Consider the following 17,104-nt stretch of genomic DNA (forward strand, 5'->3'; position numbering starts at 1 on the left):
CAACCAAAAGCACAAGCCAAATAAACCTCTTTACTTTATAAATGACTTTGATATAACAATACATTTTGTTATTTTATAAGTTACTTTGTTATAACGACGTATTTCATTGCCCTAGCAATTAACTCATGATCAGTTATTCCCAGACTTAACATAAAAATTAAATAATAAAATGGAAGAATTGTGGAATCAACCTTCAGTTATCTTACTGCATCAACTTTCAAATAAGTATTAAAAAAAAAAAAAAATGGAGAGCCAGTGCTGTGATGCAGTGGGCTAGGTCTCCACTTGCAACACAGGCATCCCACATCAGAGTGCTGGTTCCAGTCTCTGCTGCTCCACTTCCATTCCAGCTCCCTGCTAATGCACCTGGGAAGGCAGAGGATGACAACTCGGGTAACTTGGGCTCCTGTCACTCACATGGGAGACCAGGATGGCGTTTCTGGCTCCTGGCTTCAGCCTGGCTCAGATCTGGCTGTTAGAACCATTTGGAGAATTAATCAGTAAATGGAAAAATCTCTTTTTCTCTGTCACTCTGCCTCTCAAATAAATAAATAAATCTTAAAAAAAAAAAAATACCAGAGGTACCATCTTTATTACCTGTTTTTTCAATAAACACAATTCAGAATTTTTATTTTTCTACCCATAATGGCAAAAAAGAAGAAAAGTGAAAGAGGAACATACTTCATGAGCAATGAAGAGAATACAAATAGAAAGATAGCAGTGGGCTTGACCAGTGTTATCTAACAGAATTTCTTAGGTAACAGAAATGTTTAATATCAGTGTTGTCCAATGCAACAGTCAATAGCACTTGAAAGGTGGCCACTGTGACTGAGAAACTAATTTTTAAATTTCATTTAATTTTAATTAAGTTAAACTTTAAATTTAGTAGCCACATGTGATTAGTGACTAGCACAGCAAGACACTAATGATGATGGTGAAAATGATAGCATAAAGAAAGTCTCAGATTATAAGCCTTCATATAACAATATCCTGATGAATGTTCTCAAATTCAACAATCAACATGAAAAAAATGAATTCAAATGGATCAATGACCTAAATGTAAGAGTTAAAATCATAAAATTCTTAGAAAAAAAAAAGGTGTATATCTTCATGACCTTAGGGGTTTGCCAATGGATTCTTAGATATGACACCAAAAACACAAGCAACTTAAAGAAAAATTATACATTAAAATGTATACATACAAAATTATGCATTAAAGGACTTTATGAAGAAAGTGAAACAATCTATGCAATAGGAGAAAATGTCTGTAAATCATATAGCAGAGTTTAATATGTAAACACAAATAGAAAGAACTACAACTCAACAACAAAATGACAAACTAAATAATGAACACAGGACACAGAAACTTCTCCTCAGGTCCTGTGCTGTGGAGCAGCAGGTTAATCCTCCTCCTGAGGCGCCAGCATCCTGTATGGGCAACTGTTCTACTCGCAGCTGCTCCTCTTCCAGTCCAGCTCTCTGCTAAGGGAAAGTGGTGGAAAATGGCCCAAGTGCTTGGGCCCCTGCATTAGAGGGGAGACCGGGAAGCAGCTCCTGGCTCTTGGCTTTGGATCAGATTAGTTTCAGCCACTGCGGCCATCTGGAGAGTGAACCAGCGGATGGAAGATTTTTCTGTCTCTCCTTCTCACTGTCTGTAACTCTAACTCTCAAAAAAATAAAATGTTAAAAAAAAAAAAAAAGAGTTGTGAATGAAAAGAGAGCAATGACTAAAAAAAAAAATTGTCCTAGAAGATACACAAGCAGCCAATAAGCACATGAAAAGATGCTCAACAGCCTGAGTCATTACAAAAATGGAAATCAAAACCACAATGGTACCTCTTCACATACTTCAAAACAGTTATAATCAAAAAGATGGAAAATTGGTGTTGACAAGGATGTGGTCAAGTTGGAGCCCTCATACATAACTGGTGGGAATACAAAATTGGGTAGCTACTGTGGAAAACAATTTGGTAATTCCTCAAAGTTAAAAAAGAGCTATGATATGACTCAGCAATCCCAATCCTGGTATTTATCCGAAATAACTGAAAACAGGGTCAGGTAGTTAGCCTAGTATTTAAGACACTTGCTTTCCAAATAGAAGTGCATGGGTTCAATTCCCAGCTCAGGCTTCTGATTTCAGCTTCCTGATAAAAGAGGGAAGCAGTGCTAATGGCTCAGGTAATCAGGTTCCTGCCACCCAAGAAGAAAACCCAGAGAGTTCCTGGCTCTGGGCCATCCCTAGTCGCTGCTGTGGTAGGGTAACTCAGCAGATAAGAGCACTCTGTCTCTTTGTCTCTGCCTTTCAAATAAATAATAATAAATAAAAATAATAATATTTAAAAGCAAATCCAAAATAAATATAGTAAACATCATACTTAATGAACTTTTCAAAGTTTACCCCTGATGCCCACTATCACCACTTCTATTCAGTCTATCACTAGAGAATTTAGCCAGTTATAAAAGGCAAGGAAGGAAGACAGGACATAAAGACTAGAATGAATAAAACAGGGAAACCTTGAGGAACCACAAATAAGCTTACACTCCCAGTTAGCAATGTAATTTATAAAGCCATAATGATTAAGACAGTGCAGATGTGCCACAAGAAAACAAGCCAATCAGAAAGTCGAGAAACAGATCCACACAGTCACCTGACTTCTGACAAAGATGAGAATGCAGTGGAGACATGACACTCTTTCCAATTAATAATGGTGAGCAACCAGACATCTACCTGGTAAAAAATGAAACCTGACATCAGCTCCCAAATGCACACAGTCAATTCCAGGTGCAGTGTAGCTCTCAACACAACAGGCAAAATAATAAAGCTTAAATACTAAGAAAATAATTGTTAAAATTAAAAATTTCTGTTCATCAAGACAATATAAAAAGTCACAGATTAAAGGAGAAATTTACAATACATAACTGAAAAAAACACTCATATCGGGCCTGCACTGTGGTGCAGTGGGTTAAATCACTGCCTGAAAAGAAACAGTCAGGAAAGTGAAGAGGCAATCGACACAACAGGAGTAAGTATTTGCAAACTATGCAACTGATAAAGGATTAATAACCAGAATCTACAGAGATCAAGAAACTCCACAACAACAAAACAAACAACCCACTGGAGAGATGGGCCAAGGACCTCAATAGACATGTTTCAAAGGAGGAAATCCAAATGGCCAACAGATACATGAAAAAATGTTCAGGATCACTAGCCATCAGGGAAATGCAAATCAAAACCACAATGAGGTTTCACCTCACCCCAGTCAGAATGGCTCACATACAGAAATCTACCAACAACAGATGCTGGCGAGGATGTGGAGAAAAAGGCACACTAATCCACTGTTGGTGGGAACGTAAACTGGTAAAGCTGCTATGGAAAACAGTTTGGGGATACCTCAGAAATCTGAATACAGCCCTACCTTATGATCCAGGCATCCCACTCCTGGAAATTAACCCAAGGGAAATGGAATCAGCAAATAAAAGAACTATCTGCACCTCCATGGTTATTGCAGCTCAATTCACAATAGCTAAGAGCTGGAATCAACCTAAATCCCCGTCAACAGAAGACTGAATAAAGAAATTATGGGATATGTACTCTATGGAACACTATACAGTGGTTAAAAAAAGAAGTCCGGTCATTTCCAACTAAATGGAAGAATCTGGAAAACATCATGCTTAGTGAAATAAGCCAGTCCCAAAAGGACAAATATCATATGTTCTCCATGATCTGTGACAACTAACTGAGCACCTAAAAGGAAACCTGTAGAAGTGAAACTGACACTCTGAGAAGCAATGACTCGATCAGCCTTTTTCTTGACTGCCAAGGAACAGTTTATTATTTTATTACTATTTTCTTTTTCTACTTATACTACTTAATATCACTGGTTCAACTCTTTACTTAACACAGAATTATTCATAGGTGCTTAAATCCAACTGAAAGTTGATCCCACTAAAAAATAAGAGTGGGAATAAGGAAGAAATGTACAGTTCGGCACACATTCCCACAGCCTTACCACTAAGGGTAAAGCTAAAAACTTGCCGGCCAGCGCCGCGGCTCACTAGGCTAATCCTCCACCTGTGGCACCGGCACCCTGGGTTCTAGTCCCGGTCGGGGCGCCGGATTCTGTCCCAGTTGCTTCTCTTCCAGTCCAGCTCTCTGCTGTGGCCCAGGAGCACAGTGCAGGATAGCCCAAGTCCTTGGACTCTGCACCCTCATGGGAGACCAGGAGAAGCACCTGGCTCCTGGCTTCGGATCAGCATGGTACGCCTGCCACAGCGTGCCAGCCAGAGTGGCCATTGCAGGGTGAACCAACGGAAAAGGAAGACCTTTCTGTCTCTCTCACTGTCCACTCTGCCTGTTTAAAAAAAAAAAAAAAAAAAAAAAGCCTTGCCATGGGACTCCAAATCCCATTAAGCTAGATGGTACTAATGCCATCTTACATGTTAAAGTGAGCAATCAAAGTGATCATCAAGATAGGATTAAGTGACTAAGGGATCACATAAATAAGATCAAATGTTTAATAACAATAGATAGAAATAAAAAGGAGAGAATGATCCAACATGGGAAGCAGGCCACATAGCAGACTCTCATAGAATGACAAACACTCTAAACAGCACTCTGGCCTCAGAATCAGCCCTTAAGGTATTTGGATCTGGCTAAAAGGCCCATGAAAACATGTCAGGCATGCAAAGCCAAGGCACTGTGGCAAAAAATGACCTTCATGAAGGATCTCTGTGAGATCCCAGTGGAAAGAAGGGGCCAAGAAAGAACGAGGTAGCTTTCTCTGAAGGGAGGAGAGAACTACCACTTTGCTTATGGCCTTGTCTAAATACTGACAGAGTCTATGGACTCTGACAGAGTCAGTCTGTGGACTCAAAAAGCTTCCATAGCCTTGGCAGCTCCTGACAAGAGCCTCAGGTGACCACTGACATCATAAATAAGAGCGTCAATTGTTAAATCAACAACAGGAGTCACTGTGCACTTGCTCCCCATGTAGGATCTCTGTCCTTAAAAAGCTGTACTATGAGAATTAACGGTAAAACTTGTCTTCAAACAGTACTTTATACTCTGTGTGTCTGTGTGGGTGCAAACTGTTGACATCTTTACTTAGTAGAGTTGGTTTTCTGTATACAAAGATAATTAAAAATGAATCTTAATGAAGAATCAGAAGGCAGAGGGAGCAGGAGGTTGGACGTGAGTGGGGGTGGGAGGGCAGGAATGCAGGGATGAGCGCTGTATTCCAAAAGCTGCACCTATGAAATTTGTATTTATTAAATAAAAGCTTTCCAAAAAAAAAAAAAAAAAAAGTCCTGGCTGTTCCACTTCTGATCCAGCTCCCAGTTGGTGCACCCGGGAAAACAGCAGAATATGGCCCAACTGTTTGAGCCCCTGCACCCACATGGGGGAGCCGGATGAAGCTCCCGGTTCCTGGCTTCAGCCTGGCCCAGTCCCTGCAGATGCAGCAATTTAGGGAGTGAACCAACAGATAGAAGATCTCTTTCTCTTTGTTTCTCCCCCTCTCTTAAGTCGCCCTTTCAAAAAAAATAAATAAATCTTTTACATTACAGCAAACATTCCAACAGAATGCAGATAAAAGATAAGCAGTTATTTCATTAAAAAAAGAAATTAAAAGTCCAAATAGTCAATAAATGTTTAAAAACGTGATCAACTCCATTTGTCATCACAAAGCTGGCTAGCAAAAATGAAAAGGACAAATACCACCAAACAACAGTAAGGATGTGGTACAGCTGGAACTTTCACAAACTTCTGGCAGTAAAACAGAACTGAAGACACAAATAACCTAAAGAGAAAGTTCCAGACAAAACTAGAAAAAGCCAAATCATTCACCTAAAAAAATTAAGAGCATTAGTGAAGAGATAACACCAGATCTGCAAACATCAATCACAATGCCTCACACATAGAGAATTTATTCCATATAATCTAATTCCCATCCCTCCCTTTCTTATACATGCATGACAAATGGACATCTAAGTCAACATCAATCTCAGCCGGCACCACGGCTCACTAGGCTAGTCCTCCGCCTTGTGGCACCGGCACACCGGGTTCTAGTCCCAGTCGGGGAGCCGGATTCTGTCCCAGTTGCCCCTCTTCCAGGCCAGCTCTCTGCTGTGGCCAGGGAGTGCAGTGGAGGATGGGCCCTGCACCCCATGGGAGACCAGGAGAAGCACTTGGCTCCTGCCTTCGGATCAGCGCGGTGCACTGGCCATGGCGGCCATTGGAGGGTGAACCAACGGCAAAGGAAGACCTTTCTCTCTGTCTCTCTCTCTCTCTGTCCACTCTGCCTGTCCAAAAAAAAAAAAAGATCAATCTCAAGATACACCTCAGTGGCATCCCACTTCACAAAAATAAACATAAAAAAGAGTGTTCTGGTACCACTCTCACCCTTACTAGGGAGTTCTTCCTCGAGATGTCCTCTGTATATTAACATAGCTCGCTCACTACTTTCTGCTCAAAGAAAAAAAAAATTCCCTGTCTCTCCCTTACCTTGCTCTATTTTTCTCCCCATCCTTATCTATCACAAAACTAGGCACTTTTAATACTACATGTTCACTAAATCCTTTGACTTAGAAGACAAGACTGGAAAGAAGAGCAGTTGTTCTCTAGAGTACATGGCTTAAACTATCTGAAGTTTAATTTGTCATGAAACATCGTAACCTCATCACTGAGTAAAATTAGCTATGCTGCTTTATGAAAAGTCTTATTATTTACTCTTAGAGCACTTAATTCTCCAAGATTTCTTATTAGGAAAGCATAAGCTATTCCAAAATTCCAAGTGAGAATTACATGAGGCACTCGATAATAAACAAATTACCCTGAATTTTCCAGTTTTTTTGTGTGTGTGTGGTGTTTTTTTTTTTTTTTTTTTTTTTTTTTTTTTTTTTTTTTTTTTTTTGACAGGCAGAGTGGACAGTGAGAGAGAGAGACAGAGAGAAAGGTCTTCCTTTGCCATTGGTTCACCCTCCAATGGCCGCCGCGGTCGGCGTGCTGCGGCCGGCGCACCGCGCTGATCCGATGGCAGGAGCCAGGAGCCAGGTGCTTTTCCTGGTCTCCCATGGGGTGCAGGGTCCAGGCACCTGGGCCATCCTCCACTGCACTCCCTGGCCACAGCAGAGAGCTGGCCTGGAAGAGGGGCAACCGGGACAGAATCCGGCGCCCCAACCGGGACTAGAACCCGGTGTGCCGGCGCCGCAAGGCAGAGGATTAGCCTAGTGAGCCGCGGCGCCGGCCCAGTCTTACCACTACCCTGCAAATACACCTATGAAAACCATACCATACACCACTTTTTTTGACAATAAAATCTCAGTTCCGCTAATGAAAGAAAATAGCAGCTGGACATAAAATACAGATATTCCAGAAACATGACCTTAGCCAAGAACCCAAAATTTCAACACAATGCAATCCTCAGACAAAACCCAAATTTAGCAAGATCTCAGTACAAGGAAATCTCCCTGAACTGCTCAAGGCACTCCCCAACAGTCCTGGATCACAGATTTTATGGCATAGGTCGAAGTCTATTCAGGCACTTAAGTAGCTTACATTTTTCCATCAAATATTTTACTGCTAATGGTAAAAAGAAATTTAGTTACAAGAGTGGAAGGAAAAAAATGAACCGAGTTTTGCTCTCTTTTTGTAAGAGAATTAAGATTAAGCAAAAACTTTGAGAAAACAAATTATATCTGTCATCTCTGAAGTAACAAAGAAATAAAACGTGTTCAAACCAGCCAACAGCCATTTTTCAGGTTTAGAAAGTGTTTAGCAATTAAAAACACAACACCAGAGTTTTCATTAAAATTTAAATATCAAGTCTTTATTGAAAAATCTAAAACCTCTCATACAATTTCAAAGTTTTAAGTAAAATAAGAAACAAAATTGTGAGCTCTTAAAACAGTGGTGTTTTTTTCTTATACAAGGTATATGAATATTTATACACATATAACTGGAACCTATACTACACATATTCTCCCAGTTTTTAAATCCTGCATAATAATATGTATCAGGATCTATTTAATCAATGTCCTACTTTTTGATTCTTAGCTCTTTCTTATTACAAAGCTGCAGGGAACTTTCCTTATATGTATTTTTGCTAGATCAAAAAAAGAACAAAGTTTTAACTAAAAAAATTTATTTCTGAAAATATATCAGCATTGATTCTACAAGTGAAAGTGAAAACAAATAATGTTAAAATATTTGATCCTGTAGTACAAATGTCATTTTTGGGGTTCTGACTCACTCACACCCCTTTGTCTTTGTCCTTTTTATTCAGTGTTCCAGAGGATACACAAAGAAAAAAAATCAGAGAGCAGGAAGAGGTAAAACTTACCATACTCTTCAGAGTTAAAATCAAAAACACGAAACACCCTCTCAACCAAGGCAGGTCCCACCTCAGGGAAAACTGAGAAAATAGGCATTCAAATAATCTCCTTCAGCATTTAATTCCCTCCTGGGAAAGGCCAAAGGCTGAAGTATATTTCACTCAACGTACATAAAGTAAGACTAAGTGCCACACTAACAGAGCTACTAGGACAGCTTTCTTTTTTACATTCAGAATGTCATTTCACTACTTTTACAACTGAGTTGGCTTGAAAATGTAAATAAAGTCCCCTTTAATTTTAATTTTTCTTTAATTATTTTAATTTCTACTAATTTTTTGAAAGGCAGACAGACACACAGAGAACTTCCATCAATTAGCCAGCCACTCCCCAAATACCCACAACAATCAAAGCTTGGCCAGGTAGAAGCAGGGGCACAGGAGCGCAACCCAGACCTCCCACATGGGTGGCAGGGGCCTGACCACTTGAGCCACCAACTGCTGCCTCCCAGGGTCCGCATGAGCAGGTTGCTGGAGTCAGGAGCCAGAACTGGGCCTGAAACCCAGTCACTTCTCTATGAGAGCATCGCAAGAAGCATCCTAACTGCTGAGATGAACACCCACCCCCTTCACAAAACGTTTAACTCACCATTTTCAGGTGAAGCTGTCCTGCACTGAACTATAATGAAAGCATAACTGCCTAAAAGAGTATTTTGCGCTCTGATGAGAATCCTGCCCACTGAAACAGATCCTTCTATTACAGAGTCAAATATACTTGTGGAAGGGCTTTATCATCAACTGGGAATCACTGTACAGACTCAGAAGTTATATGCACACGCTTATTCTATGTGTGAAGTTAATATCAACACGACGTAGACAGTCTGGTGACATAGCCAGTGTCCACTGAAAACAGCCACTTTGTTTTCCATAGGACTGTAACTGAAAAGGCACTTACTGCCTTCAAATACAACTGGACTTCGCTAGCAGAAAGCTGTTCAGAGCACCCCAAAAAGTATCCTTCATATTTCAGTCACACTAACATCAGAATAAAAACAACGATCCCTCTTTTCACCATCCCAAATGGGAAAAAAACATATCAGGTCAGCATTATACACATTTTGTACCGTGGAAGGCAAAATAATTCCACTACAGACTAAAGGCAATGAAAACACCACCTTCAGAGGGTTTGCTTCACATTTTCTAAGAGAACAAAAATTGTGAATGGCTTTGCCAAAAAAGGAACAGTTTTATAACTGGACATTTTTTCTTTCTTCCTTCCTATTTTTCTCTTTAAAAAAAAAAAAAGACATATTCATGCCTAATGATTTAAACTCGTGAAACCAGCTGAATTTTTCAACCCCCATCTTGGAGAAAGAGCCGCCAAGTTTAAAATCCGACAGTTGTCTATGGTACTAGACCAAAACAGGCTCAGGAAAGGAAATCCAATGGAGGGAATCATCTAAACCAATCAGAACTAAGAAGAAAAGGTGCCCATGGTTCATCCAACAGGTGGCTTCCAAGCAAGCCAGGGTTGGTCAGGTTCCATGAAAACCCTCACGTAGCTTAATTGAGTATCTTTCGAATACAAATGTAAGTGGTCATTTTTGTACAGAAACGTCCAATAGAAAAAGTTATGGGTTCTCAAACTGTTTACACTTGGAAGTAACCTCCTAATCTTTTAAAACCATAATGCTCTCTTCCAGTAGGACATGGGACATTTTAAGTCAATTAAATGCTGCTTTTCAAAGAATTTCAAGACAGGAGACAGCATCAATCTGAAATATCACAGAAGCCACAGGAAAATCTCAGGTTTAACAACAGAGCTGTATTTGCAGGACTGTTTATACAATCTCATTAGGAGATGCCAAACTTTTTCTCCTTACTGGTAGCTTAAAATCAGTTCGTTACACCATTCAAATTAAAATTAACAAAATGGCATTTCCATTTCACAAGTACTAAGCCACCAAAGCCGAGACTGCTACAGGATGCGTCTCCCAACGAACGTAGTGAAACTATGTGCAATCAAGGCAAGAGCAACATAAAGTATACACTTTAGCAACATTTGGACAAGCAGCTGAAAAGGAGGCAAGGCGAACACTTCCATTTTGAGCATGCTCACCCCCCCACCCCAAATTCCCACGCACGCCTGTCTATCAAGTTTAAAGGCTCACCCCCTGTACCAGACAGTCACGCCCCTCTCTCCCACCCCTCCCCAGCGCTCCAAGGTCAAAGGGCTCCGGACAGGACGACAGCAGCACGTGACAAAAGTTTCTCCCAACACTTTCCCTCTCGAGACCGGAGGCAGCCAGCGCTCCCACCCGGGGCGGGCGCGGGGCTGCGGCCCACGGAGGGGCCGGAAAGGGGCAGACCGGGGGCGAGCGGAGACCCCCGGCCCGGGGCCCAGGAGCCGAGGACGCGCGGGGAGCCGGCACCTCCCGAGCCCGCGGCCCCGGCCCGGCCTGTTACCTTTTCCTGCTCCTCGCGGAGCCGCGCCACCTCCGGGGCGCGCAGCGGGGCCGCGGCCGAGGCCAAGGCCGCGGCGTGGGGCTCGGGGTCTGGCGCGGCCTCCATGGCGGGGGCACTGGAGGCCTCAACGGGGCGAACGAGTCCTAAACAAGTGTTTATGGAGGCGGCGCGGCCGGCGGCTGCCCAGCGCCCGCGTGCTCGCCCTCATGCACTGCGCGCCCGGCGCTGAGGAGGCCGCGTCTGCCTTGGCCGCTGCCTCGGGGGCCGCTGTTCGCGTCCGGGCTGCCCGCGGCCGCATCTCACACGCGCATGCCGCCCGCCACCGCCGCCGCTGCCGCGGGCTCCTAGCAGCGGGCCGACCGCCGAGATGCAGGAGGCGCCTCTGCCGTGGCCGGGCCCCGCCAGGCGTCCCGTGGCGGCCGCGCCTCCTCCGCGCCTCCTCCGCAGGCCCCGCCCCGCGCGGCACGCCGGGAAGCGCGCGCAGGCCCCGCCCCTAGCGGAGTGCACGCGGCGGGCGCGCGCGCGGCTGGCCTGGACCGGGGCCGGGCGTCTGCAGCCGGGCTGGAGCTCAGGTTCCGGCGGCCGGGAGCCCAGCCCCGAGTGTGCCTGCGCCTGTAGCCTGTGTGCCCCAACCCCCTCCAGTCCTTCAGCCCTGTCTCTGGCTGTAGGAGCTGAATTCATGCACTAAAGCTGTTTCCTAAGCACGTTTAAGTTGGGCAAATTCCACTCTTTCCTGAGCCTTTTGAATGAGTTAAAATAGACGTTTTCGTGTGTATTAATTACTGTACATATTATGATCGTGACACATCTAATAATCCACCCTAATACTAATATGTTACCATGGATGACTAAGAGAGTTTTCCCGGGTAGTTTTACCCACAAAATTCCTCTTATTGTAGAACTCCCGTGCCCTGTTTCTCCTCCACCCTTAGTACACACAAGGCGCCAGATGAATCTTACTGAATGGAACTGGGCTTGTCCTAACCTGGTCTTCTCCACCCCCGCCCCGCAGAGGGGAGCGCTGTTCATCCAGGGTTCTGCAGATGCCGTGGGCTGGGGGTGCCTGCAGTTAGCACCCCGGCGCACCTGCTTGCTCTACATCTCTTCCCTCACCTCGCCCACCCCCGCCAGCTCCCGTCCAGATCCACCTTTGTTTTTCTTCAAAGAGCAAAAGCAAGGATACCCTGGGGAATGACCAGTGTTGTCTTTTCCTCACTGTGTATCCAACCACCACCACCTCTGAAACACGAACTCACCACCCTGCCCCCTCCCCCGGCACCGCTTCATTCATCCGTCCTCAGCTGCTTGTGGGTTCACTTCTTCCACTCTTGGCCACCGTCCTCCCCATCCCCCCAACCCCTGTTCAGGGGGTCAACCCTGGACCACATAGCCCGGTCTAAGAGCCGCGCATTGTCTTTGTTCCTGGTTGGTTCAGGAACAGACATGGGAAACCCCACGTTTCGAGTTTTCCTGGAGGTGTGAGAAGGCTTTTGCTCCTTCTCTGGAAGCACTGCCATAAGGAAACGAAGGATCTCCTTGCCGCGCAGGGAGCTCTGTGTGCTTAAGGTGGTCCCGAGCACCGTGTAGACACCTCCTAGGTTCAGCAGGAAGTTCAGTCTCGCCCAGCAGAGCTGAGACACAGAGCCTGGATCCTTGACTGCGCTGGGGAACGTGATTCTGCTTGAAACAACCCGAGTCTGCCTTACCTCTGGACTTCCGGTTCACTAGGCCAGGACATTTTCTGACTGAGCAAAGCAGTTCGCATCACATTTTCTGTTACCACCACCGGAAGGAATCTGAGATTCACACCTCCCAATCCCATCCTCCATTCAGGAGCCTGAATGAGCTTTTCAAAAGGCAATCCGACCCTAACATGTGCTTTCTAGAGCTCCCTACTGCAACTAGAATGGAATCCAACTATACAAGAATTCTGCCTTATCACACCCATCTTCCCCATTACCTAGGAAGCCCCTCACACCAGCCACAAAGAATTCTCTGTTCTCCACTCAGACCAGCTTCCGCCTCAGGATCTTTGCACTTGCTGGTCCCTCTACCTGAAATACTTCTCCCAGACCTTTGCTTGCTTGACACCTATGCAACACTGCAGGTCTTGTTTCAAATAAAGTCTCTCTGTTTTCTTTTCCAAAGAAGTTCCTCCCATCTCCCGCAAGCACCCACCATCACCTTGCTTTTTGAAGTTTTCTTTGTAGCTTATCAATCTTTGGAATGGTCGGTTTCATCTGTGGCCATGCTGGTCATCACTTCTCTAAAGTGTCAGCTCCCTGAGTGCAAGAATTTGGACTTTCAGTGAGGATTTGCAGCTTCCTTCTGCTAGACCTGAGACCCTGGCCCTGCGGTGCTGCCCTGGCCCTTTCTGTGTCTGCTCTGTGACCTCCCCAACTAAGTGCAAACGACAGACAAGGGAGATGACTGTAAGTGACGGGAAGCTAACCAGCCTGCCTCCTGTCGACTGCTCCCTGATAATCAGATATGGCAGCAAAGGAGTTGGGCTTTAACCGCAGGCAGAGCCAGTTTTAGCTCCATCTCTGCCACTGCCTGCTGAGAAGCCTTAAGCGAGAAACTTCACCTCCCTCTGAACTCTCATGCACCTGTCCACCGAAAGTTAGAAAAGGAACTGCCTGGGGCTTTTCCTGAAGAAGAAAGGCTATCACAAATGGAAAAGCCAACAGGTAATGGCTCCATCCCCCTGAAAATCCATCACATTATATCCACTTGTCCGGGGAACATCATCCATCTAGTAAAGTAAAAATTTCGGTATTTGTTGATCTCCCTACTGGGACAATTTGGTTTATAACTCCACTTTTTCTGCCTTGATTTAAAAGGCAAATGCATAAACCAAAAGGATAAAGCTGTTAATGGGTACACAATGTATTATGTAAACTAGGGGTTGCTGTGGCTTGGAGATGTTCAAGTGTGCCCCCCAAGGTTCAGTTATTAGCTGGTCCTCAGCATGGTGATGATGGTGTGGAACCTTTAAGAGGCGGGGCCTCATGGGAGGTCCTCAGGTCCTCAGAATGGATGTGGGACCCAGTCTCTCCCTCTGGCTTCCTGTCTGGCAATGTGATCACTTGCTGCCCTGCACATCCTCCACTGCCATCTGCCATGTGGAGGTGCAGCCAAGTGAGTAGGGGCCTTGCCAGAGACAGAGCCATGCTGTTTGGACTTTCAGCCTCCAAAATTATGAGCTAAGCAAACCCTTTGGCTTTATAAAGTTAGCCTGCCTCAGGTATTTTGTTGTAGTAATACAAAATCAACACAGTTGTAAATTTAAAATAGTGATCGTAATCCTAACACCTTAATCTTGGATTTCAGGTCTTCAACATTATGAGAATATAAATTTCCGTTGTGGAAGTCACTCAGTCTGCACAAAATTGTTGAGCTGTCCCCAGCAAACTGACACATCAATAATCCAACCAGGAAAAGAAGTACAAACTAGACCAAAGCTAGGAGAAGGGAGGAGTAACAATGATTAGAGTGAAGAATAGAGAATAGGAAAACAAGAGGATATCAATGAGAGCAAAAGATGATCTGTTGAGAAGATCATCAGGAAAATCAAGAGAAGACTCAAATTGCTAGAATCAGAAATGAAAGTGGGACAGTGCTAGTTGTTTTACAGAAATATATGGGATTACAGAAGAGTAATATGAACAGTGGTATTCCCCCAATGGATGAAATGGAAAAATTCCTACAACACAAGCTGCCAAGCTCACCCAAGAAGAAATAGAAAGTCTGAGTAGACCTATAACAAATCTTAATAGACCTATAAAAAGTGGTAGACCTACATTAGTTCAGGAATCAAAGAACTCCCAACAAAGAAAAGCCCAGGAACAGATGGCTTCACAGGTGAATTTTAATAAACCTTTCAAGAATTTACAATAATCCTTCTCAAGGTCTTCAAGAAAACCAAAAAGGGACCACATTCTCTGAGGCCAGTAAGACAAAGACATGGAGAGAAAACGACAGACCACTGTTCCCTATGAATATAGATGCAAAAATCTTTGACAAAATACTAACAAACTCTATTCAACAGCATTTTTTATTTGACAGATGGAGTTAGACAGTGAGAGAGAAACATAGAGAAAGATCTTCTTTCCATTGGTTCACCCCCCAAATGGCCGCTGAAGCCGCAGCTATGCCGATCCAAAGCCAGGAGCCAGGTGCTTCTTCCAGGTCTCCCATGCGGGTGCAGGGCCCAAGCACTTGGGCCATCCTCCACTGCCTTCCCAGGCCACAGCAGAAAGCTGGACTGGAAGAGGAGCAACCGGAACTAGAACCAGCACCCACATGGGATGCCAGCACCGCAGGTGGAGGGTTAACCAAGTGAGCCATGACACCGGCCCCCTCAGCAGCATAGTTAAAGGGTTATATATCATGAGCAAGTGGGATTTGTCCCAGGGATACAGGGTGGTTCACCTAAGGAAAATCCATCAATGTATTGCAGCGTTAATAGAATGAAGAGGAGGGATTGGTGTTGTGCGCAGCAGGTTAAGCTACTAGTTGTGATCCCAGCATCTCATATAGGAGCTCTGGTTGGAGCCCTAGCTGCTCTGCTTCCAAGCCAGCTTCCTGCTAGTGTGCCTAGGAGGACTGCAGAGGTTGCCCTTGGGTCCCTGCCACCCACATGGACAACCAGAATGGAGTTCCTGGCTCTGGTTTCAGCCTGGCCCAGGCCTGCCTGTTGGAAGCCATTTGGGGAGTAAATTAGAGAAGGTAAGATTGATTTTTCACTTGCTCTGCCTTTCAAATAAATCATTAAAAGAGCAGAATGGGAGCCAGTGTCATGGCGTAGGAGATTAAGTCACAGCCTGCAGTGTCAGCATCTTATAGAGGCACCAGTTTAAGTCCCCACTGCTCCACATCAGATCCAGTTCCCTGCTAATGCCTGGGAAAGCATTAGAATATGGCCCAAGTGTTTGGGCTCCTGCACCCATGTAGGAGACCGGATGAAGCTCCTGGCTTTGGGCTGACCCAGCCCCAGTCACTGTGGTCATTTGGGGAAAGCACAGTGAGTTGAAGATTTCTCTCTCTCTCTCTAACTCTGCCTATCAAATAAATAAATAAATCTTAAAAATAAACAGTAGAGGGGCAGCGCCAGCATCCCATATGAGCACTGGGTTCTGGTCCCAGTTGCTCCTCTTCCAGGCCAGCTCTCTGCTGTAGCCCGGGAGTGCAGTGGAGGATGGCCCAAGTGCTTGGGCACCTGCACCCACATGGGAGACCAGGAAGAAGCACCTGGCTCCTCGCTTCGGATCGGCACAGTGCCAGCTGTAGTGGCCATTAGGGGAGTGAACCAATGGAAGGAAGACCTTTCTCTCTGTCTCTCTCTCACTGTCTGTAACTCTACCTGTCAAATAAATAAATTAAAAAATCTTTAAAATAATAAATAATCAGTAGAATGAAGGGGAAAATATAATAATCTCAAATAATACATGAACAGTGTTTAACAAAATCCAAATCATGATAAAACACTCAATAAACTAGCGCTAGAAGGGAATCCCCTCAGTTTAATAAGGGCCATATAAGAAAAACCCATTGCTAACATATTCAGTTAGGGGTGAAAGAGCAAGATTTTTTTTTCCTCTAAGATTAGGAACCAGACAAAAATACCCACTTTCACCACTTATTTTCAGCCTAGGACAGGATGTTCCAGAGAGAGCAATTAGGCAAGGTAAAGAAATAAGAAGCAAACTGGAAAAGAAATAAATTGTCTTCATTGTTAATGATATGACCTTGTATATAGAAAACCCTAAATGATACACACGCACACACACATACATCCAATCATGTAGGCCTTGCAGGATAAAACAGCACACAAGAATCAGCTGTTTTTCTATATACTAGTAATGAAAAATCTGAAAAGGAAATTAGTAAAATAATTTCATTTTTCCTAGCATCAAAAACAATAAAATATTTATTAAAAAATTTAACCGTGGGGCCGGCACTGTGGCATAGAAATTAAAGCTGCAGCCTGAAGTGCCAGCATTTCATATGGGTGCCAGTTCGAGTCCTAGCCACTCCACTTCCGATCCAGCTCTCTGTTATGGCCTGGAAAAGCAGTAGAAGATGGCCCAAGTCCTTGGAACCCTGCACCCACATGGGAGACCCAGAAGAAATTCCTGGATCCTGGCTTTGGATCAGCCCAGCTCTGGCCGTTGCGGCCAACTGGGGAGTGAACCAGCAGATGGAAGACCTCTCTCTCTCTCTCTCTCTCTCTCTCTGCCTCTCTTGCTCTCTCTGTGTAACTCTGACTTTCAAATAAATAAATAAATCTTCAAATAATTTAATCATGA

The 17,104-nt window shown here is 44.3% G+C and overlaps 1 protein-coding gene across 4 annotated transcripts in view; it reads right to left on the minus strand.

Moving 5' to 3' along the window:
• The window catches only part of URI1 (URI1 prefoldin like chaperone), a 94,824-nt gene extending 83,592 nt beyond the window's left edge, over positions 1 to 11,232 (minus strand). The window contains exon 1 of one of the 4 annotated variants that reach the window (XM_002721147.6): positions 10,794 to 11,232. In XM_002721147.6, the coding sequence (XP_002721193.1) occupies positions 10,794 to 10,898 (105 nt within the window). In that variant the 5' untranslated portion in view covers positions 10,899 to 11,232. The remainder of the gene's footprint in view (positions 1 to 10,793) is intronic. The other 3 variants (XM_017350644.4, XM_089319058.1, XM_089319057.1) reach the window with 3 other exon arrangements.
• Positions 11,233 to 17,104: the final 5,872 nt, after the last annotated feature.

Source organism: Oryctolagus cuniculus, chromosome 18, assembly GCF_051225735.1.
Source record: "Oryctolagus cuniculus isolate XC-2025 breed Fujian yellow rabbit chromosome 18, ASM5122573v1, whole genome shotgun sequence".
NCBI classification, from domain to species: Eukaryota; Metazoa; Chordata; class Mammalia; order Lagomorpha; family Leporidae; genus Oryctolagus; species Oryctolagus cuniculus.